Genomic DNA, 23,232 nt, shown 5'->3' with positions numbered 1-23,232 from the left:
TACTGATGTTTCATAAGGTAGGTAATGAGATACTGGCACGGACCTAAAACGAATCTTAACCATGGATTTAAATTAGAAAAGTATAGATTTAGGAGAGATATAGGCAAGCATTGGTTTAGTAATAGGGTGGTGGGGGAATGGAATAGACTCAGCAATCACATAGTTAGTGCAGGGACAGTGGCTTGTTTTAAGAGTAGACTGGATAGCTACATGGACGAGGACGACAGGTGGCAGTGAGGTGTGGGTGCAGTAGGGTGACGGGGTACTGGATGCGTGCCTAGTACCGCCGGTATAACGAGGATCAAGCCTCTACCTGTAACCCCTGTAACTACACCTCACCCATCGTGAGTAGTGGGGGGGATTCTGGAGCTGCCCTGTGTAGGCCACCCGGCCTCTTGCAGTTTCCCTATGTTCTTATGTTCTTATGAGTGGAGGGCGGCCTGTCTTGTGCAGGACAGCTTACCTACTTCTGCTGCATGAGAAGGTTAAGACTTCCCGGCGGCGGTGGTGGAGGTGTTGTCCTGGCAGTGTTGGGGCTGAGGGTGTCGCTGGCCAGCAGGTCCCCAGCGCTGGCCCGTGGGTGTGGAGCCTTCGTCGTCTTCTTCTTCTGGGGTGTTTTAGGGGGCTGGTTGGGCAGGGCCAGAAGGGATGCTGCTCGGGCCTCGGCGCGTGCTGTTGTTGTCACCTGGCAGTGTTGCCAACTGGAACTTTCCGCTACACACGAGCCTCAAACACGCTACATTGGACCACAAACGATACAAATTGTAAATATATTTCCACATCAGACGAAATAATGTTATCTGCTGGTTACTGTATAGCCAGGTACCCAAGGCAACACGAATCTGGCAGTGCAGTGCATTATACGGGTATAAGGGTACGTAAGGTTGGGGGGTCGTCATTTCCTGCGTACAATACACACACATGTTTTGGCAGCACAATGCCTTACACGGGTGTGTCATAGGTAAGGTTGGGGCGGAATTATGGGCAAGACAGACGGCCCCTGACCACAGGAAGGCACCATGACGGCAACACACCTGCCCTGACGGCCCCATGCACACGCCTGCCCTGGCAGCCCCACACCTGCCATGACGGCCCAACACCTGCCCTGACAGTCCCACACCTGCCATGACGGCCCCACACCTGCCCTGACTGTCCCACACCTGCCATGACGGCCCAACACCTGCCCTGACAGTCCCACACCTGCCATGATGCCCCCACACCCGCCCTGACTGTCCCACACCTGCCATGACGGCCCAATACCTGCCCTGACAGTCCCACACCTGCCATGATGCCCCCACACCCGCCCTGACTGTCCCACACCTGCCGTGACGGCCCAACACCTGCCCTGACAGTCCCACGCCTGCCCTGACAGTCCCACACCTGCCATGATGGCCCAACACCTGCCCTGACAGTCCCACACCTGCCATGATGGCCCCACACCTGCCATGACAGTCCCACACCTGCCATGATCGCTCACCACCTGCCATGATGGCCCAACACCTGCTCTAACAGTCCCACACCAGCAATGATGGCCCCACACCTGCTCTAACAGTCCCACACCAGCAATGATGGCCCCACACCTGCCATGACAATCGCGCGCACCTGCCCTGACAACCTCGATCACACCTGCCCTGACAGTCCCACACCTGCCATGACGGCCCCACACCTGCCCTGACGATCCCACACTTGCCCTGATCGACAGCCCCACACCTGCCTTGACAGTCCCACACCTGCCCTGACAGTCCCACACCTGCCTTGACAGCCCCACACCTGCCGTGATGTACGGCCCCACACCTGCCTTGACGTATGGCCCCACATATCTGCCCTCACAGTCCCACACCTGCCATGACGGCCCCACACCTGCCGTGACGATCCAACACCTCCCATGATGGGCCCACACCTACCGTGACGACCCCAAACCTGCACTGATGACACAACACCAGCCCTGACACACCCACACTTGCCTTGACGAGACCACACCTGCCCTGACAGCCCCAAACCTGCTCTGACAATCCCACACCTGCCCTGAAATCCTCACACCTGCTTTGAAAGCCCCACACCTGCCCTGACGATCCAACACCTTCCATGATGGCCCCACACCTACCCTGACGACCCCAAACCTGCACTGATGACACCACACCTGCCCTGACAGCCCCACACCTGGCCTGACAATCCCACACCTGCCCTGACATCCTCACACCTGCCCTGAAAATCCCACACCTGCCATGACAGCCCCACACCTGTCCTGACAATAATCCTTGATGGGCCCACACCTGCCCTGCCAACCCTACACCTGCTCTGATGACCCCACACCTGTACTGATGACCCCACATATCATTGCCCTATTTCGTGACAATCTATCGTCTGGTGCAGTGGTTCCCAATCTGGGGGGCATGCCTCCTTGGGGGGCGTGAGCTAGGTAAAGAGAGGGCGTGATTCCATCTGCCAAAAATTGCAGTTTTGCAAGAAATAAACACACACACACACACACACACACATGAAGGAGTAACAAATGATGTGGGGCGTGAGGATTTCTTATAAATCAATAGGGGGCATCATGTAAAAAGTTTGGGAGCCACTGGTCTAGTGTCTTTTTATTTCCTTGGCATTGGCTTATGTGTGTCTATTCAGGGGAAGGGACAGTTAGTTCATGCATTATTTCCCCATTTCGTAACATAATCTATCACCTTGCGTCCATTTCTTTCCCAGTAGTTCTTTGTATTTTTCCAGCAGTTTGTCATTTTCTTTTCAGTTCCTGTCCAAGAGATTTTGCCATAATTCAGAGGAAGGAGGAAGCACGCTGGTCTGTTGTGTTTCATCTCGTAATGTCCTTTTCGTAATTTCCAGCAGCAGCTTCCAATTATGTTTTCACTTTGTGTCACTTTGTATCTTCCAGAGGTTTGCGATTATGCTGTTACTTACTGTCTGGAAATGCTGCCTTCGTTGTGAGGATGGAAGAAGTAGCTACATATTATCCTCTGTATTAGTATAGCTACACACTATTATTCCATGATGTAATCTATTGCAATGTATCTTTTTGTACTTTCCAGCAGCCTGCAATCATGCCTTTCCTTCCTGTATTAATTGTGAGGATGGAAGAAGTAGCTACATATCATCCTCTGTATATACTATTAGAAGTAGCTACACTATTATCCCATATTGTAATCTATTGCAATGTATCTTTTTGTACTTTCCAGCAGCCTGCAATCATGCCCTTCCTTCCTGTATTAATTGTGAGGATGGAAGAAGTAGCTACATATCATCCTCAGTATGTACTATTAGAGGCAGGTACATACTTTCCATACTGTAATCTATCGTAATGTATTGTATTGTATTTTCCAGCAGCCTGCAATCATGCCCTTCCTTCCTGTCTTGATCTTCCAACACTCAGTTCTAAGCACACAAGCACATGTTATCTTATTCCACCCCTTTGTTCTTCCTCCCTTCCTCAGTATCTAACCTTTCCTTGTTGGTTTCCATGAATAAGTTTTTTCCTTTTTGAGTATGTCTTCCTAATGTAACTATTGGTCTATGTTTTTTGTTTGTTTGTTCTAGTCCACACACACACACACACACACACACACACACACATGCATACAGACACACACCAGAATTGGTTTGGGAATTCTATTTTCTCATCAGCTTCCTGTCTATCCCCTGTCTGCCTGTAGCACCAGTAGGCCCTCTTGGACGGCCCCAGCCCACTAGCGGAACAGGCGAATTTTATTTATAGTGGCTGCCGTGATGTGACTCCTGCTTCATTTACTGCCCTCAGCTGTTTCCTTTACCATAAAAAAAATGTAGGCATACATTCAGGGGAGGCGGTGGCTGAGTGGTTAGCGTGCCAGCCTCGCATTCGGTGCGTTGTCCATGATGGTTCGAATCCGCCGCTAACCACCTGGGATTTTTCAGTCACCGCCGAGTGGCCTAAGACTACCCACATGCTGTCCTGAAGACCACCTATCAACCCAGACTCTAGAAGAAGCTCTGCAGCACAAGTGGAATCAAGAATGAGCTCCGGGGGGCAGCATGAGCCAATAATAATAATGGCACCACTATAAACAATTGCCTGCGCCACGACGGGCTAGGGCCGACCATCAGGCTCATATGGATTAGCCTACCGGCGCTGTAGGCCACATGTAAAAAAAAAAAATCAAAATGTTGCATGTATATATATTTCTTAACCCATCCGCTGCAATTGGCACGGATTTTGCCTTCACTGGTAGCCTGGTAACATAATTATACTCCCAGGCCTTTCTCTGCCTTTGTGGTGGATAGTGGAGTGTTTCCCATGTGGTACTGGTGTGCTGGATATCCCTTCACTGGTAGCCTGGTAACATACACTCCCAGGCCTTTCTCTGCCTCTGTGGTGGATAGTGGCGTGTTTCCCATGTGGTATTGGTGTGCTGAATATCCCTTCACTGGTAGCCTGGTAACATACACTCCTAGGCCTTTCTCTGCCTCTATGGTGGATAGTGGAGTGTTTCCCATGTGGTATTGGTGTGCTGAATATCCCTTCACCGGTAGCCTGGTAACATACACTCCAAGGCCTTTCTCTGCCTCTATGGTGGATAGTGGAGTGTTTCCCATGTGGTATTGGTGTGCTGGATATCCCTTCACTGGTAGCCTGGTAACATAATTATACTCCCAGGCCTTTCTCTGCCTCTGTGGTGGATAGTGGAGTGTTACCCATGTGGTATTGGTGTGCTGGATATCCCTTCACTGGTAGCCTGGTGACATACACTCCCAGGTCTTTCTCTGCCTCTGTGGTGGATAGTGGAGTGTTTCCCATGTGGTATTGGTGTGCTGGATATCCCTTCACTGGTAGCCTGGTAACATACACTCCCAGGTCTTTCTCTGCCTCTGTGGTGGATAGTGGAGTGTTACCCATGTGGTATTGGTGTGCTGGATATCCCTTCACTGGTAGCCTGGTGACATATAATCCCAGGTCTTTCTCTGCCTCTGTGGTGGATAGTGGAGTGTTTCCCATGTAGTATTGGTATGTTGGATATCCCTTCACTGGTAGCCTGGTAACATACACTCCCAGGTCTTTCTCTGCCTCTGTGGTGGATAGTCGAGTGTTACCCATGTGGTATTGGTGTGCTGGATATCCCTTCACTGGTAGCCTGGTAACATAATTATACTCCCAGGCCTTTCTCTGCCTCTGTGGTGGATAGTGGAGTGTTTCCCATGTGGTATTGGTGTGCTGGATATCCCTTCACTGGTAGCCTGGTAACATACACTCCCAGGTCTTTCTCTGCCTCTGTGGTGGATATTGGCGTGTTTCCCATGTGGTATTGGTGTGCTGGATATTCCTTCAGTGGTAGCCTGGTAACATACACTCCCAGGTCTTTCTCTGCCTCTGTGGTGGATAGTGGAGTGTTTCCCATGTGGTATTGGTGTGCTGGATATCCCTTCACTGGTAGCCTGGTAACATACACTCCAAGGTCTTTCTCTGCCTCTGTGGTGGATAGTGAAGTGTGTCCCATGTGGTATCAGTGTGCTGGATATCCCTTCACTGGTAGCCTGGTAACATACACTCCCAGGTCTTTCTCTACTTCTGTGGTGGATAGTGGAGTGTTTCCCATGTGGTATTGGTGTGCTGGATATCCCTTCACTGGTAGCCTGGTAACATACACTCCCAGGTCTTTCTCTGCCTCTGTGGTGGATAGTGGAGTGTTTCCTATGTGGTATTGGTGTGCTGGATATCCCTTCACTGGTAGCCTGGTAACATACACTCCCAGGTCTTTCTCTGCCTCTGTGGTGGATAGTGGAGTGTTTCCCATGTGGTATTGGTGTGCTGGATATCCCTTCACTGGTAGCCTGGCAACATACACTCCCAGGTCTTTCTCTGCCTCTGTGGTGGATATTGGTGTGTTTCCCATGTGGTATTGGTGTGCTGGATATCCCTTCACTGGTAGCCTGGTAACATACACCCCCAGTCTTTCAAAGCCACAGTGGTGGAAAGTGGAGTGTTTCCCATGTGGTATTGGTGTGCTGGATATCCCTTCACTGGTAGCCTGGTAACATACACTCCCAGGTCTTTCTCTGCCTCTGTGGTGGATAGTGGAGTGTTTCCCATGTGGTATTGGTGTGCTGGATATCCCTTCACTGGTAGCCTGGTAACATACACTTCCAGGTCTTTCTCTGCCTCTGTGGTGGATAGTGGAGTGTTTCCCATGTGGTATTGGTGTGCTGGATATCCCTTCACTGGTAGCCTGGTAACATACACTCCCAGGTCTTTCTCTGCCTCTGTGGTGGATAGTGGAGTGTTTCCCATGTGGTATTGATGTGCTGGATATCCTAGCCTGGTAACATACACTCCCAGGTCTTTCTCTGCCTCTGTGGTGGATAGTGGAGTGTTTCCCATGTGGTATTGGTGTGCTGGATATCCCTTCACTGGTAGCCTGGTAACATACACTCCCAGGTCTTTCTCTGCCTCTGTGGTGGATAGTGGAGTGTTTCCCATGTGGTATTGGTGTGCTGGATATCCCTTCACTGGTAGCCTGGTGACATATAATCCCAGGTCTTTCTCTGCCTCTGTGGTGGATAGTGGAGTGTTTCCCATGTGGTATTGGTGTGCTGGATATCCCTTCACTGGTAGCCTGGTAACATACACTCCCAGGTCTTTCTCTGCCTCTGTGGTGGATAGTGGAGTGTTACCCATGTGGTATTGGTGTGCTGGATATCCCTTCACTGGTAGCCTGGTAACATACACTCCCAGGTCTTTCTCTGCCTCTGTGGTGGATAGTGGAGTGTTACCCATGTGGTATTGGTGTGCTGGATATCCATTCACTGGTAGCCTGGTAACATACACTCCCAGGTCTTTCTCTGCCTCTGTGGTGGATATTGGCGTGTTTCCCATGTGGTATTGGTGTGCTGGATATTCCTTCAGTGGTAGCCTGGTTACATACACTCCCAGGTCTTTCTCTGCCTCTGTGGTGGATAGTGGAGTGTTTCCCATGTGGTATTGGTGTGCTGGATATCCCTTCACTGGTAGCCTGGTAACATACACTCCAAGGTCATTCTCTGCCTCTGTGGTGGATAGTGAAGTGTGTCCCATGTGGTGTCAGTGTGCTGGATATCCCTTCACTGGTAGCCTGGTAACATACACTCCCAGGTCTTTCTCTACTCCTGTGGTGGATAGTGGAGTGTTTCCCATGTGGTATTGGTATGTTGGATATCCCTTCACTGGTAGCCTGGTAACTTACACTCCCAGGTCTTTCTCTGCCTCTGTGGTGGATAGTGGAGTGTTTCCCATGTGGTATTGGTGTGCTGGATATCCCTTCAGTGGTAGCCTGGTAACATACACTCCCAGGTCTTTCTCTGCCTCTGTGGTGGATAGTGGAGTGTTTCCCATGTGGTATTGGTGTGCTGGATATCCCTTCACTGGTAGCCTGGTTACATACACTTCCAGGTCTTTCTCTGCCTCTGTGGTGGATAGTGGAGTGGTTCCCATGTGGTATTGGTGTGCTGGATATCCCTTCAGTGGTAGCCTGGTTACATACACTCCCAGGTCTTTCTCTGCCTCTGTGGTGGATAGTGGAGTGTTTCCCATGTGGTATTGGTGTGCTGGATATCCCTTCACTGGTAGCCTGGTAACATACACTTCCAGGTCTTTCTCTGCCTCTGTGGTGGATAGTGGAGTGTTCCCATGTGGTATTGGTGTGCTGGATATCCCTTCACTGGTAGCCTGGTAACATACACTCCCAGGTCTTTCTCTGCCTCTGTGGTGGATAGTGGAGTGTTTCCCATGTGGTATTGGTGTGCTGGATATCCCTTCACTGGTAGCCTGGTAACATACACTCCCAGGTCTTTCTCTGCCTCTGTGGTGGATAGTGGAGTGTTTCCCATGTGGTATTGGTGTGCTGGATATCCCCTCCCAAGGTGCAGATCTTTACACTTTTCATCATTGCATTGTAGCAGCCACTTTTTGTTCCACTCCTAAAGCTTGGTGATGTCTTCTTGTAGGAAATCCACAGTCAAGAGGTTAAAAATAGGCCTTTCTGACAAACTGTTGCAATTTTTATAACACTCTTACTTCCCTTATAAGATTATATTACGTTGTTTGTCTGTCCACAACACAAGTCCTACAGCAATACTTCCTCTCCACAACACAAGTCCTACAGCAATACTTCCTCTCCACAACACAAGTCCTACAGCAATACTTCCTCTCCACAACACAAGTCCTACAGCAATACTTCCTCTCCACAACACAAGTCCTACAGCAATACTTCCTCTCCACAACACAAGTCCTACAGCAATACTTCCTCTCCACAACACAAGTCCTATACCAATACTTCCTCTCCGCAACACAAGTCCTACAGCAATACTTCCTCTCCACAACACAAGTCCTATACCAATACTTCCTCTCCGCAACACAAGTCCTACAGCAATACTTCCTCTCCACAACACAAGTCCTATAGCAATACTTCCTCTCCATAACACAAGTCCTACAGCAATACTTCCTCTCCACAACACAAGTCCTACAGCAATACAAGGATCGTAATGTTACGTCTATGTAAAGACGAGAAATAAGCAAACAGTGAGTGCTGGGCTGACGTAACCTTGCCTCGACGTACAGAGATCAAAGTGTGAATTGAAGTTACTTATACAAACATCTCGTAAGTAAGGTTGACAAGTTATATTCCATTAGTTTAAATGATGTAATCTTCCCTATGCATACAGATCAAGGCAACATATGAAATGAAATGAGGTTACTTATACAAACATCTCTTTGCTAGTTTAAAGGATGTAATCTTCACTATACATAGAGATCACAGTAACATACAACATATGAAATGAATTGAGGTTACTTATACAAACATACCAGTGAATTGAAGTTACTTATACAAACATACCAGTGAATTGAGGTTACTTATACAAACATACCAGTGAATTGAGGTTACTTATACAAACATACCAGTGAATTGAAGTTACTTATACAAACACCTCGCAGGTTAAGGTTGACATAACTTATATATCGTTAGTTTAAGAGACGTAATCTTGCCTATACGTACAGAGATCAAAATAACATATCTCGAGGGTAGGGTTCACGTAACTTGTATTTCATTAGTTTAAGGTTACGTATACTTACAATTACGTTGTAAAGAGGAAAAGAATAAAGGAAAGAAAGAAGGTGTGTTGAAAGGTCATCTTATTGCCTACAAACACCTAGAGACAAACATCGGGGCGAGGGAGGGAGGGAAGGGTAGCACACACACACACACACACACACACACACACACAAATGAAATTATAAACACCAACCCACATACCCCAATCAAACACCTCCACACTAAACATCCTTTTTCGACCGTCCATGTTGAGAGGAGGAGGAGGAGGAGGCGGAGGCAACTGAGGAGGAGGAGGAGGGCGAGGAGGAGAGGGCGGAGGCAACTGAGGAGGAGGAGACGAGAGTAGACGTGGAGCCGCCAGCGATGGAGTTGGCGGCTGTTCCTCCGTCCTTCCCTTCGGCGGCTGCGGCGGGTGACTTCTTGGCCGCTGCCGCCGCCTTGTCCATCTTTTCCTTCCGGTGGATTTGGTACTCAGCGATGAGCCGGCAGGTTGGCATGAAGAACACCTGGGTGGGGAGGGAAGGGGAGGTAAGGGGAGTTAGGTTAAGGTAGGCTAGGGTAAGGGAGAATAGGTTAAGTTAGGGGAGGTCATGTAGTTTTATCTTTTAGGGTTCAAGGGCAATAAAACAAAAAAGGCATAAAAAACACTAGGTCCTGCCCCTGAACAGAGAGAAGGAAAAATGACAACGGGGCATAATTACCAGTGAGGGGGCGAGTCTCTCAAACTTGTCGCCCACCATCCAGTGATTGTACCTGGCGAACAGCATCATGAGGGCCAGGACCAGGTTGGCAAACTGCTTCACACGCTCTGAAAGACACAGAAACTGCTCAGCAAGGACTGTAGGCGGGCATCCTCAACACTTCCCCTCACATCAACTCTTTCCAAAGGCCAAGAAAAGGTATCAATTGCATTCTAATGACATGAGGTAATCCAGCTTCCAAACAGAGCAACAGATCAAAATATACAAAATATGTAGAGGAATCATTAGTTTGAGAAGGCTATACGAAAATCCAGCTTTCCAGACAGACAACAGAGCACAAATAGACAAACTATGTAGAGGAAGCATTAGTTTGAGAAGGCTATAAGAAAATCCAGCTTTCCAGACAGACAACAGATCAAAAATAGACAAACTATGTAGAGGAAGCATTAGTTTGAGAAGGCTATAAGAAAATCCAGCTTTCCAGACAGACAACAGATCAAAAATAGACAAACTATGTAGAGGAAGCATTAGTTTGAGAAGGCTATAAGAAAATCCAGCTTTCCAGACAGACAACATATCAAAAATAGACAAACTATGTAGACATTTTTTCCCAAATTTCAAAATGGCGCACCTTCACCCTGCCTCGGAGTCCCCGTCTGGGGGGGGGGGGGGACCACTCTATATACAATGATCAATAGTTTTAAGCCTGTAAAGAATAACCATTGTATAAAATGGAAATAAAGTTTCTGATTCTGATTCCTCTCCCTTCCCTTCCCTTTCATTCCCTTCCCTTCCCTTTCCTTCCTTGACCTTCCATTCCCTTCTCCTCTCTTCCCTTTCCTTTCCTCTCTCTTCCCTTCCTTTCTTCTTCTTTTCCCTTCCTTGACCTTCCCTTCTCTTCCCTTCCCTTCCTTGACCTTCCCTTCCCTTCCTTGACCTTCCCTTCCCTTCCTTGACCTTCCCTTCTCTTCCCTTCCTTAACCTTCCCTTCCCTTTCTCAACCTTCTCTTCCTTTCCTCTCCCTTCCCTTCTGTTCCCTTCCCTCACTCACCTCATCACTGGTTGGTCAAGTTATACACAAGCTCGGAGGAGTGGAAGATGCACTGGTGAGGAGGCTGGAAGACCACGAGGGGCGGCGCCAGGCTCACCATTAGACTGGGGAGGTACACGTGGGTTGCTCTGCGGAGAAAGTGAACACCAGGTTACCTATTCAATTTGTTTTTCCAGAAGAGAGAGAGAGAGAGAGAGAGAGAGAGAGAGAGAGAGAGAGAGAACTATCACTACAAGCTACAGAAACCCAGAGACAGAGACAGACAGAGACCAAATGAGAAGTAGACATAAAACAGCCATTATCAAGACACCTCTCCACCACAAATTGACCTCTCTCTTGGCCACTCTTTACTTTCGTCTATTATGGCAGCGGTGAGTAGCGGGCCTTTTTTTTCTATGCACTTTTTGTTGCCCTTGAGCCGTCTCCTTTGTTGTAAAAATAAATAAATAAATAAAAGCTACAGAAATCCAGAGAGCCAGACACAGAGAAAATGAGACAGCAAAAGGAAGAAGAAGAAATGAAAAGGGAAAACTAAGACAAGGAGAGGAAGAGAGAAATGAAAAAGGAAAAGAATGAAAGGAAAACGGTGAAAAAATAAGACATAAGAACAGAAAGAGAACAAAAAATGAGAACGGAGGAAAATGAAACAGGGATAAGTAGAGAAAGAGAAGGAAAGCAATACTACCAAAGAGACAGACACAGAGAAAATGAGAAGTAGATAAAACAACCATTAGCACTAAAAGCTACAGAAATCCAGAGAGAGACAGACACAAACAGAGACAGACACAGACAGACACAGAGAAAATAAAAACAGAAAAAAACAACCATTACAAAAAGCCACAGAAATCCAGAGAGAGACAGACACAAACAGAGACAGACAAAGACATAGACAGACACAGAGACACAGACAGACACAGAAAAACAGAGACAGACAAAGACATAGAGAGACCCACACAGAAAGACTGAGATAAAATGAGAAGCTAATAAAACATGAGAGAAAAACAGAGACAGACAAAGACATAGAGAGACCCAGACAGACAGACTGAGAGAAAATGAGAAGCGAATAAAACATGAGAGAAAAACAGAGACAGACAAAGACATAGAGAGACCCAGACAGACAGACAGAGAAAATGAGAAGCAAATAAAACAACCAGAGAGACAGAGAGAAAATGAGAGACAGACATAGACAGACCCATCAATTAAAAGCCACAACCAGAGATAGAGACAGAGAGACATGCGAACAAAGAAAAATGGGTCGCCAACTCACCAATCAGCTCCAGGGACGAGGAGTTCAGGAGACCGTACTCAAGCCTCATAATGATGTCACCGTCCGGGTCCTGCTTGTCCTTCTGCAAACACCACCAACAGCGAGGTAAAATGTCGCTGAGTCAAATCCTGCCACACTACACCATACCCAGCCACACCACACACCACACCACACCATACCCAGCCATATCCAACCACACCATACCCAGCCACACCACATCCAGCCACACCACACCCAGCCACACCACACACCATACCCAGCCACACCACACCACACCGTACCCAGCTGCACCACACACCATACCCAGCCACACCACACACCACACCACACCATACCCAGCCGTACCACACACCACACCATACCCAGCCGCACCACACACCACACCACACCATACCCAGCCGCACCACACACCACACCACACCATACCATACCCATCCGCACCACACACCACACTATACCATACCCATCCGCATAACACCACACCATACCCAGCCACACCACATTACCCTCCCTCTCCTTCCCTTCCCTTTCTCAGACTAGCTTTCCCTTCCCTTCCCTTTTCCTTCCTTGCTCTGCCTTCCCTTCCCTTTTCCTTCCTTGGCCTTCGATTCCCTTCCTCTGCCTTTTCTTCCCTTCCCTACTGCAGCCTTGCCTTCCTCTCTCTTCCCTTCCTCTCCCTCCCATCCCCTTCCCTACCCTGGTCACTATAACTACTGTAGGCAGACACACTTCAGAAGTGGATCTTCATGTGCCTGGCAATGTCTCTCTTTGTCTTAAAGAGCTTTCCACAAACATCACACTTGAACTCTCTAAGGCCATAGTGCCTGAAGACGTGTTCATTGAGTGCCTGCTTCACACTGAACCTCTTCCCGCACTCTTCACACTCATGACTTTTTACACCAGTGTGTGTAAGGGTGTGTGTATCAAGGGTACTCTTCAGGCTGAATTTTTTCCCACATTCCTTACATTCATAGTTCTTCACACCAGTGTGTGTAAGGGTGTGTGTATCAAGGTTACCCTTCTGGATGAATTTTTTCCCACATTCCTTACATTCATAGTTCTTCACACCAGTGTGTGTAAGGGTGTGTGTATCAAGGTTACCCTTCTGGATGAATTTTTTCCCACATTCCTTACATTCATAGTTCTTCACACCAGTGTGTGTAAGGGTGTGTGTATCAAGGTGACTCTTCTGGATGAATAGTTTCCCACATTCCTTACATTCATAGTTCTTCACACCAGTGTGTGTAAGGGTGTGTCTATCAAGGGTACTCTTCTGGATGAATTGTTTCCCACATTCCTTACATTCATAGTTCTTCACACCAGTGTGTGTAAGGGTGTGATATCTGAGGCCTCCCCTTGTGGTGAATTCTTTTCCACACTCCAGACACACAAACTTCCTCTCTCCTTTGTTGCTGGAGTTGCCAGCAGCAAGTTGCTTCATCTGGTGACCACTGACCCTCCTGCCCCCTGCAGCAGTCTGCTCCTGCTTGTCCTGGCCACTCATGCTGCTGTCCAGCCCTGCAGGTGAGGCGGCCCCAACCTTTGCGGCGGCTGAGTGTGTTGTTGTTGTCCTCGTTCTTTCCTTGTTCTCTTTTCCTCCACACACCGGCGGCCTAGGGTCCGTGGTCGTGGTCGAGGGTGGACGTGCCCGTGAGAGCTCTGTAAAAGTGAAGGAATTCTCCAATAGTAATATTGCCAGAAGAATGAATCGTTCCAAGAATAATCCGTCTAGTAAGCAGGCGGGCACAATAACCAAGGATACTGTTGGATCTGGCAAAACAAGCCTTGCGGCTGGGGGCGGGGATGATCAGCTGACAGGGGCAGACGATAGCGACGCAGATAAACAAACAGACACATGCCCAGTCTGTAAGGTTAAGGTTGGTGAGGAAGACAAGGCTCTAGGCTGTGAACTATGTGAAATGTGGCACCACATAAAGTGTGAGGAGGTCACTGAGGCAGTGTATAATTTCCTGAGCAGCAATCAAGTAAGTAAGATTCACTGGTATTGTACCAAATGCGATATTGTTGCGGGGAAATTGTTCAAACAAGTAACCAACACATCCAAGAGACAGGATAAAGTAGAAAGACGTATGGATGCCCTGGAAACTAAAACCACTGAGGCCTTAGAGGAGATCAAGAGTGATGTCAAGAATCTGAAGGAGGAAATTAGAGATGATATCAGGTCTCAAGTGAACAGTGAGTTCAAATCTAGGATTGATGAAGTCAAGCAGAAAGTTGGGGAGGAAGTCAAGAGTGTGATTAATGAAGCAGTGGAAAGCAAAACAGTTGATATAACAGTTGACACGAGGAACAAAGCAGGGCGGATCCAGAAAATCAATTTTGGGGAGCCCGCTGGTAAAACTTCATAAGTTAGCAACAGCCTTAAACAGTGAAGACCAATGGATAGTGATGGCGGTTCTTTGCTTAAAATCCGCAGCCCCTGAGCAATCAACGTATATGTGACAAATGAATTTTTCTTGTATCTATATATGAACTGCAATCAATATTAAGCTGGCAAGCAATAACAAGAAACAATTCAAATTGCACATCCGACCCGTAAAAAGGCAGATCTTAACAGGTAGAAATCATCACCATACGATCACTCGAAGAAAACTAAATGTTTATTTCGCTATGTAAGCAGCAAGGGTGATCATAATACAGGTCATATATAAATTACAAACCTGACCTTTACAAAAAAAAGCTAATATGTGAAATTAGACGCAGCTGAAGATAAAAAGGAATTCTTATAGGGCTTCTTTTACATGGGATTGAGGTAACACATTTGCAAAGATTGGCTGATCTAAAGAAATATATTTACAAATTCCCAAGTATTCAACAAGCAAAGAGTAGTCGGGGGCTTTTTTTGCCGAATTTGCTTCTCACTCTCTTGATTGAAATGTGGATATCATGGTGGACACAGAGGAGGGCAAGCCTGTTCAGGCGCTTTTGGCCAACGGTACTCCGCAGATAGGTTTTCAGCCTTTTCAATGCTGAGAAAGACCTCTCGGTCTCCGCGTTGGAGACTGGAAGCGTCAACAGAGTTTTCAAGAGAATGGCGAGATTGGGGAACATGCTGATGCTGGCATGTGCCTGGGCTTCTTTGATCGTTTGGAAGACCGGAACAGATAATGCCCAGCGCTCCGCTTCCGCCTTCACGAGTGTCAGGGATTCAATGTCGAGCATGTCCAAGGGCACAATGCATTCAAGCTAGAAATCGAGCAAATAGGGTACTGGGATTTATTTCAAGGGCGTAAGCAACAAAGCCCAAGTCTTCCTCAAACTATATTTAGCATTAGTTAGACCTCATCTTGACTATGCGGTTCAGTTCTGGTCACCTTACTATAGAATGGATATCAAAATGTTAGAATCGGTGCAGAGGAGGATGACTAAGATGATTCAGGGGTTGAGAAACTTGCCATACGAGGGAAGACTCAAACAGTTAAACTTGCATTCTCTAGAAAGGTGAAGGGTGCATGGAGACATGATCGAGGTTTATAAATGGATGAAGGGCTTTAATAAAGGAGACATTCATAAGGTTTTGTTGGTAAGAGAACCGGGTAGGACACGGTAATGGGTTTAAACTGGATAAATTCAGATTCAACAGGGACATAGGCAAAAATTGGTTTACTAACAGGGTGGTGGATGAGTGGAATAGGCTTAGTAGTCATGTGGTGAGTGCCAATACAATTGTCACATTCAAAAATAGACTAGATAAATTCATGGACAGCGATATTGGGTGGGGTTAGATACACGGGAGCTTAGGGTCAAAGGAGCTGCCTCGTACAGGCCTACAGGCCTCTTGCAGACTCCTGCGTTCTTATGTTCTTATGTTCTTATTTGAAAGCGGACGGACTGCCTTCTGCACATAAGCCGAGTCGAGTGAATGATGGAGCGAGTACTTCTCAAGGTACGCAACACACTGAGGAGGCGGCGCTTCAGAACATTATCCCTCTTTTCAAGAGTAAAAAACTCCTTGAATTGGATTTTCAAAGTGTTTCCATGAATGTTAATGGTTTTTAGAAAAGATATATGAAGAGATACTGATGTTTCATAAGGTAAGTAATGAGATACTGGCACGGACCTAATATGAATCTTTACCGTGGTAAATTTGTAGCACTTCACCAGTCTCGCATTTCCGAACGAAACTAGTTTTTTGGTGATTTTCGGCCTGTTTTGAATGAATATGCGTGTCATTTCTATCGCAAATCACGTGTTTTTTACCCCCCTACCAACCAAGAGACTAATGATTTGCGATAAAAAATTTAGAGCACATTCATTCAAAACAGACCGAAATCTACCAGTAAAAAATAGTTTCGTCCACACAGGTGCATTTAAACTAAACATAACCCTAACCTAACCTAAAACTAACCTAACCTAACACTAACCTAACCTAACCTAACCTAACCTAAAACTAACCTAACCTAACCTAACCTAACCTAACCTAACATAACCTAACCTAAAACTAACCTAACCTAACCTAACCTAACCTAACCTAAAACTAACCTAACCTAACACTAACCTAACCTAAAACTAACCTAACCTAAAACTAACCTAACCTAACGGCCTCCCTCCCTCCGTTATAAATGATTTCCGAGGGGTGTTTATGGGGATGAATTTACTCAGAATGCGGAGCTCTTTCTAATGGTCAGGGTAAGAAAAGCCATCTCTAGACTGGTGTACTCCTACAATAATACCTTTACCGTAGACTGGATAGCTACATGGACGAGGACGACAGGTGGCAGTGAGGTGTGGGTGCAGTAGGGTGACGGGGTACTGGATGCGTGCCTAGTACCGCCGGTATAACGAGGATCAAGCCTCTACCTGTAACCCCTGTAACTACACCTCACCCATCGTGAGTAGTGGGGGGGATTCTGGAGCTGCCCTGTGTAAGCCACCCGGCCTCTTGCAGTTTCCCTATGTTCTTATGTTCTTATGAGTGGAGGGCGGCCTGTCTTGTGCAGGACAGCTTACCTACTTCTGCTGCATGAGAAGGTTAAGACTTCCCGGCGGCGGTGGTGGAGGTGTTGTCCTGGCAGTGTTGGGGCTGATTGTGTCGCTGGCCAGCAGGTCCCCAGCGCTGGCCCGTGGGTGTGGAGCCTTCGTCGTCTTCTTCTTCTGGGGTGTTTTAGGGGGCTGGTTGGGCAGGGCCAGAAGGGATGCTGCTCGGGCCTCGGCGCGTGCTGTTGTTGTCACCTGGCAGTGTTGCCAACTGGAACTTTCCGCTACACGCACGACCCTCAAACACGCTACATTGGACCACAAACGATACAAATTGTAAATATATTTCCACATCAGACGAAATAATGTTATCTGCTGGTTACTGTATAGCCAGGTACCCAAGGCATCTTTTCTCGTGAATAATAACTTATTAGATTCTAATCAGTTTGGATTCCGTACGTAAGGCTCACTCAGTTGTTGATCAGCTCCTTCTAACATATTGTTATGCCGGACGTGTTACTTGGGTTCCGTGTCGCCGTCAGGAGACTCCGTGGGAGGGAGATATGTAAACACTTCGCACAGCTTCTGTAGTTTAATATTCTTCCCTAGTAGTACACTTCACTCGGACTCTTCACTTACCACTAGCTTACTATGACTGGGACTCTCTCGCCCTCTTCTCCTATATATATCCAGAACAGTAGAATGTTACAGTATATTTTAGATCATACAAGAACATGTAGCAAAAATATATGCGAGTTGGCAACACTTCCCGCCTGGCGCCTGGCTCGCCTTGCTCCCCGCCCCCTTGCTCGTGTCTCCGGGAGCCTTCTAGAGGCCTATGGTCGCCGGGGGAAGCTTCCAGCACAACACTATTCCCCCCTCTTAATTGTGATCGTCCCGATCACACACTTAACTATATACAAACGTAAGAGAATTAATCAAAAACATAATAATCGTCGTATCGCTGTGGACGCCTGCCTTGTCTCTGTCTTCTGCTCGGTGCCTCCTGCACGTCTGTCTCATCGTCCGCTTCTTGGGGTGTCCCTGGAACATCTGCCGAAGCCGGGAGGTTATTTCCCTCGGCTGAAAGGTCCAGAAGGCTTAGGTCGTCGTCGACCTCCTCTCGGTCCTGGATGTCCCTTGCGTTTTCGTCGGCTGCTGGGTGTCTGTAGTGAATGCAGGACGTTTCGACGGAAGTACAATTCGACGGTCTGTCTTGGACGAATCGACGGTGTGGAAATTTTCCAGTCGAATAATCTTGGGCGATTCGACGGTCCATTCACGTTACATAATTATTCATATACTATTTATCATTATTCAGATAGCATGTGTTTAAAATATTTTATTGTACAATAATAAAGATATAAACCAGACGTGGCTAAATTAGGATAGCTAAAATAAAATAAACATTAGGATTAACGGTATACAGGACTTTATTTGTCATTATTCAGGTAACACATGGATAAAATATTTATTGCACATTTATTAAAAGATAGCTTATATAATAGCCTACACTTAAAAAATTCATTAATTTTCCATATTTTCATCTGCTGACCTAATTTGAGGATGGTGATACTGGGAGACACGGCGCAGTAACTCTTGAGGCTGTAGCTGGCCATCTTTGTACGCTTCCCATATGTCAAAAATGTTCTTCTGGTAATTCTTGTATATTTTTCTTTGGTATCTTTGCAGCTTGCCCTCTGATACTAACAGACACTGGATATCAACAAGCTTAGACTCTTCATACAAAACTGCTATCAGCTCGTACACATTAACATTCTGATATTTGCTGCATAAGATGTTTAAATTATTATGCCATCCCTCAATATCGTTATTCGTCCTAATTGCTAAGCCAAAGACTGACCAGCTATTGGGTGTCCACAAACATCCTTCTATCCAAGTGTCCTCTATGTATTCTAATAAACTATGTAGAGCGACTGTGTGACTCTCTACTAATAAATTTCTAAACTCATTGAATGTAGATCTGCTCTGCTGGTAAGAATGGAAGACACAGGATTTGTCGTAGGAACCTACTTGTGTTCTTCTTTACACGGTATGATGGTGCTAATCCTAATTCGTTTATCTTTTTCCATACTGCCTGGGTCCAATGAAAGCAGCATCCAGTAAGGGTGACATCGGGTTTTACATTCTGGAAGGCTCCCCACACAGCAGACTCGAAATCCATTACAACTCTCTTCACTGAATTATTGGCAACTCTTTCCATTATGTAATTCAAAATCTTTATGTAATCCTCTTTACTTCTGCGTGACATCAAGACATATACAAGAGGCACCTGCTTCATGTTGTCACCTTGCCGTATGAAACTGTGGATGCTCCACAACTGCTGGTCTCCTTGCCTGGCGTAGACGATTGGTGGTGCGGACAATAGAGGACATCTTTGGCATGCTGGACACAGGAGCATCAGCTGGTAGGTGTTTGTGTACTGCTTCTTTAGTAAGGGTCGATCCTGAGGCGAATGGGCGCTCTTTTCCTTGTTGTCGCACATAGGCCTTGATGTTGGCAGCAGGCAGGGCACAGTCTCTTGGAGAACATCTATGAGGATGAGGCCCTCTCTTGAAAGTTTCGCCATGCTGGGTGATAGAAGCAAGGCAGTACACAGACTTGTTGCGGACAGTACACCTCCAACGTTGGTCACCTTTCTTATTAACCTTGCCATCCTTGTTATAAGAGTAACCACGACTTAAAAGGATGTCTCCTCCGCTTTGATCCTCCAACTACGATAGTAAACTCCGCTTCATCAGATTCTGGTAGTATCTCATCTGGAATAGGAGTAGTAGGTTCCAGGTTTGACTCTTCATGCAAGGATGGGTGAATGAATGACATTACTGGGTGGTCTTCGATATTATTTACATCAGGAGAAGTAGGACGAAGTTCCATCGATGTTGGTGATGCTGTTGGAGGTGGGAGGAAGGAAAGAGTTGGCATCTGGTGAAAACTCTGCATTCAGATATGATGGTATGGAGGATAAGTGGGTTATTGGTAGGAACCTGAGTGACTCTGAGTCAGAACCAGAGGAGTCATACATTGATGAGACAAGTCGAGGTAGTGATGCAACAGGTGTGCTGGTAGAGGGAAGTGTAACTGGTGCTGGTGTTTCTGGTTGTGTTAGTGGGGTGGTAGTTTCTGATAGTATTAGTGAAGTGGTAGCTGATGTTTCTGGTTGTGTTATTGAAGTGTTAGCTGGTGTTTCTGGTTGTGTTATTGAAGTGGTAGTGGGTGTTTCTGGTTGTAATAGTGAAGCGGTGGTGGGTGTTATTGGTTGTGATAGTGAAGTGGTAGTGGGTACATCGGAGATATCACCACATCCTGTGCAAGTCCACTGTATGTCGATCTTTGACTGCACGGCTTGTCTGTATTCCTCCTGGGAAATGCCAGTGTGGCAGGTCCGATGCTGCCACTGTTCACACACATCACACTGGAGGGCTTGCTGCTTAGGTCGAACTTCCCTTCGGCAGGTGATGCATGGGTAAGGAACAACCCTACAAGCAATACAAGAACACAACTTAAAAAATGCAAAGTAATGGAAGGAGATAAAAACACAAGACCAAAAGTTGCCAATCACTTGATGTTGCCGAAAGCAAAAGATATATGATACCTGTCCATGTGCAGCTTCCTCGTGATCATCCTTGATACCGTAATTATGTCAAACGAGTAGTAGCTCTGTAGCGTCCAGCCAGTAGTGGGCTTCCGCTCACTCCAGTAACCGAGTGGCCTGCCCCAGTTGTCAGTTATGCATTTTCTGCTGCAGTGTTACCACCCTCTAATGGCGGCAGCGTCAGTTCATTTTCGGGAAACCAATAAAACCTAAGCTAAAAGGGGGGGGCTTCGCCCCGCCTCGACCCCCCACCTTCTTAACCGGGGGGAGGGCTTTGCCTTCCCTCGAACCCCCGACCCACCCGTCGGGCTTCCCCCACAACAAGAGGACGAGGAGGAAGGAGGTCTCGCGAGACAGCGCAACAAGCCGCCTAGACCACGGTACCAAACTAACGCCCCAAACCCCTCTCAACCAAGAACTTACCTAACCTCTTTTTGAATGTATCTGTCATGTTGGCGCTCACCACATGACTTCTACGTCTGTTCCACTCATCCACCACTGTTAGTAAACCAATTCTTGCCTATGTCTTTCTTGAACCTGAAGTTATCAAATTTAAACCCATTGCTACGTGTCCTACCCGGTGTGGTGTCATCTGACATCCACGTATCCTAGGCATTCCATCCAACCTGCGCATGCGCGGGATTTGTTTACAAACATAGGGTGGATGAATTGCGACACGGTACCATGTCTTTATCGACTGCCTATCGCGATATGTCCCACCTGAGTTTTTATTTTTTATTTTTTTAAAAGTAAATGTTGACGTATGTTTTGAATTTGAAAATTGCTTGAAATATGAAAGTTTCTTCTGCACCCTTTGTATGTCAGTAAATGAGGTAAATGAGGTATGTCGGTAAATGTGATAAATGAGATAACCTGCTCCCCTTGTATGTCGGTAAATGTGATAAATGAGATAACCTACACCCCTTGTATGTCGGTAAATGTGATAAATGAGATAACCTGCTCCCCTTGTATGTCGGTAAATGTGATAAATGAGATAACCTACACCCCTTGTATGTCGGTAAATGTGATAAATGAGATAACCTACACCCCTTGTATGTCGGTAAATGTGATAAATGAGATAACCTGCTCCCCTTGTATGTCGGTATATGTGATAAATGAGATAACCTATACCCCTTGTATGTCGGTAAATGTGATAAATGTGAAACCTTGCATGTCAGTAAATGTGATAAATGAGATAACCTACACCCCTTGTATGTCTGTATATGTGATAAATGAGATAACCTACACCCCTTGTATGTCGGTATATGTGATAAATGAGATAACCTACACCCCTTGTATGTCGGTAAATGTAATAAATTAGATAATTTGCACCCCTTCTATATGTCAGTATATGTGATAAATGAGATAACCTGAAACCTTGTATGATAGTAAATGTGATAAATGAGATAACCTACACCCCTTGTATGTCGGTAAATGTGACAAATGAGATAACCTACACCCCTTGTATGTCGGTAAATGTGATAAATGAGATAACCTGCACACCTTGTATGTCGGTAAATGTGAGAAATTAGATAACCTGCACCCCTTGTACATCGGTAAATGTGATAAATGAGATAACCTGAACCCCTTGTATGTCGGTATGTCAGGGGCCTGGTGGTCGGTCCAAGCCCGTCATGGCGCAGGCAATTTTTATAGTGGCGCTAGTTATGCTTGGCTCCTGCTGCCCCCTGGAACTCATTTTTGATTGGCTTGTACGGTTTCTTCTAGAATCCGGGATGATAGGTGGTCTTCTGGACAGCCTGTGGGTAGTCTTAAGCCACTTGGGGGTGACTAAAAAATCCCAGGTGGTAGCGTGGGGATTCGAATCGACATTGTCCATGGCGTGATGAATGCTGGCCCCTCACGCTAAACACTCAGCCATCGCCTACCCTTGTATGTCAGTAAATGTGAAAAATGAGATAACCTGAAAACTTGTATGTCGGTAAATGTGATAAATGAGATAACCTGAAACCTTGTATGATAGTAAATGTGATAAATGAGATAACCTAAACCCCTTGTATGTCGGTAAATGTGACAAATGAGATAACCTACACCCCTTGTATGTCGGTAAATGTGATAAATGAGATAACCTGAAACCTTGTATGTCAGTAAATGTGAAAAATGATATAACCTAAACCCCTTGTATGTCGGTAAATGTGATAAATGAGATAACCTGAAACCTTGTATGTCAGTAAATGTGAAAAATGAGATAACCTAAACCCCCTGTATGTCGGTAAATGTGATAAATGAGATAACCTGCACCCCTTATACGTCAATAAATGTGATAAATGAGATAACCTACACCCCTTGTATGTCGGTAAATGTGATAAATGAGATAACCTACACCCCTTGTATGTCGGTAAATGTGATAAATGAGATAACCTACACCCCTTGTATGTCGGTAAATGTAATAAATGAGATAACCTGCACCCCTTATACTTCAGTAAATGTGATAAATGAGATAACCTACACCCCTTGTATGTCAGTATATGTAATAAATGAGATAACCTACACCCCTTGTATGTCAGTATATGTAATAAATGAGATAACCTACACTCTTCTGCTTGATGGTCATGTTTCTT

The 23,232-nt window shown here is 46.3% G+C and overlaps 1 protein-coding gene and 1 long non-coding RNA gene across 9 annotated transcripts; one reads left to right on the top strand and one right to left on the bottom strand.

The window, feature by feature from the left end:
* Positions 1–1,859: 1,859 nt before the first annotated feature.
* Positions 1,860–7,888, top strand: LOC126984818 (uncharacterized). 2 transcript variants are annotated; one of them, XM_050838951.1, is made up of 6 exons: positions 1,860–4,849; positions 5,151–5,249; positions 5,349–5,645; positions 5,745–5,843; positions 6,041–6,139; positions 7,517–7,888. In XM_050838951.1, the coding sequence occupies exons 1-6, from the start codon at positions 4,692–4,694 to the stop codon at positions 7,698–7,700; spliced, it is 936 nt and encodes a 311-aa protein (XP_050694908.1). In that variant the 5' UTR covers positions 1,860–4,691; the 3' UTR covers positions 7,701–7,888. The 2 variants fall into 2 exon arrangements, 1 of the variants encoding a protein (XP_050694908.1); XR_007737887.1 differs by lacking the exons at positions 1,860–4,849; positions 5,151–5,249; positions 5,349–5,645; positions 5,745–5,843 and adding exons at positions 6,329–6,427; positions 6,527–6,724; positions 6,923–7,219 and having other exon boundaries at positions 5,967–6,238; positions 7,714–7,888.
* An 858-nt stretch (positions 7,889–8,746) lies between these two features.
* Positions 8,747–17,333, bottom strand: LOC126984832 (uncharacterized). Of its 7 annotated transcripts, none has more exons than XR_007737894.1 (6): positions 17,068–17,333; positions 12,793–13,755; positions 12,097–12,178; positions 10,830–10,957; positions 9,779–9,885; positions 8,747–9,583 (listed from the first exon to the last, which is right to left on the bottom strand). It is a non-coding gene; the product is annotated as an uncharacterized LOC126984832 (long non-coding RNA). The 7 variants fall into 7 exon arrangements; XR_007737895.1 differs by having other exon boundaries at positions 8,748–9,583; positions 13,063–13,755; positions 17,068–17,330; XR_007737896.1 differs by having other exon boundaries at positions 8,749–9,583; positions 13,147–13,755; positions 17,068–17,329.
* Positions 17,334–23,232: the final 5,899 nt, after the last annotated feature.

This window comes from Eriocheir sinensis, chromosome 57 (assembly GCF_024679095.1).
Source record: "Eriocheir sinensis breed Jianghai 21 chromosome 57, ASM2467909v1, whole genome shotgun sequence".
Classification (NCBI taxonomy): Eukaryota; Metazoa; Arthropoda; class Malacostraca; order Decapoda; family Varunidae; genus Eriocheir; species Eriocheir sinensis.
The sequence above is the reverse complement of the archived record's forward strand: the minus strand, read 5'-3'. Positions and strand labels throughout refer to the sequence as shown.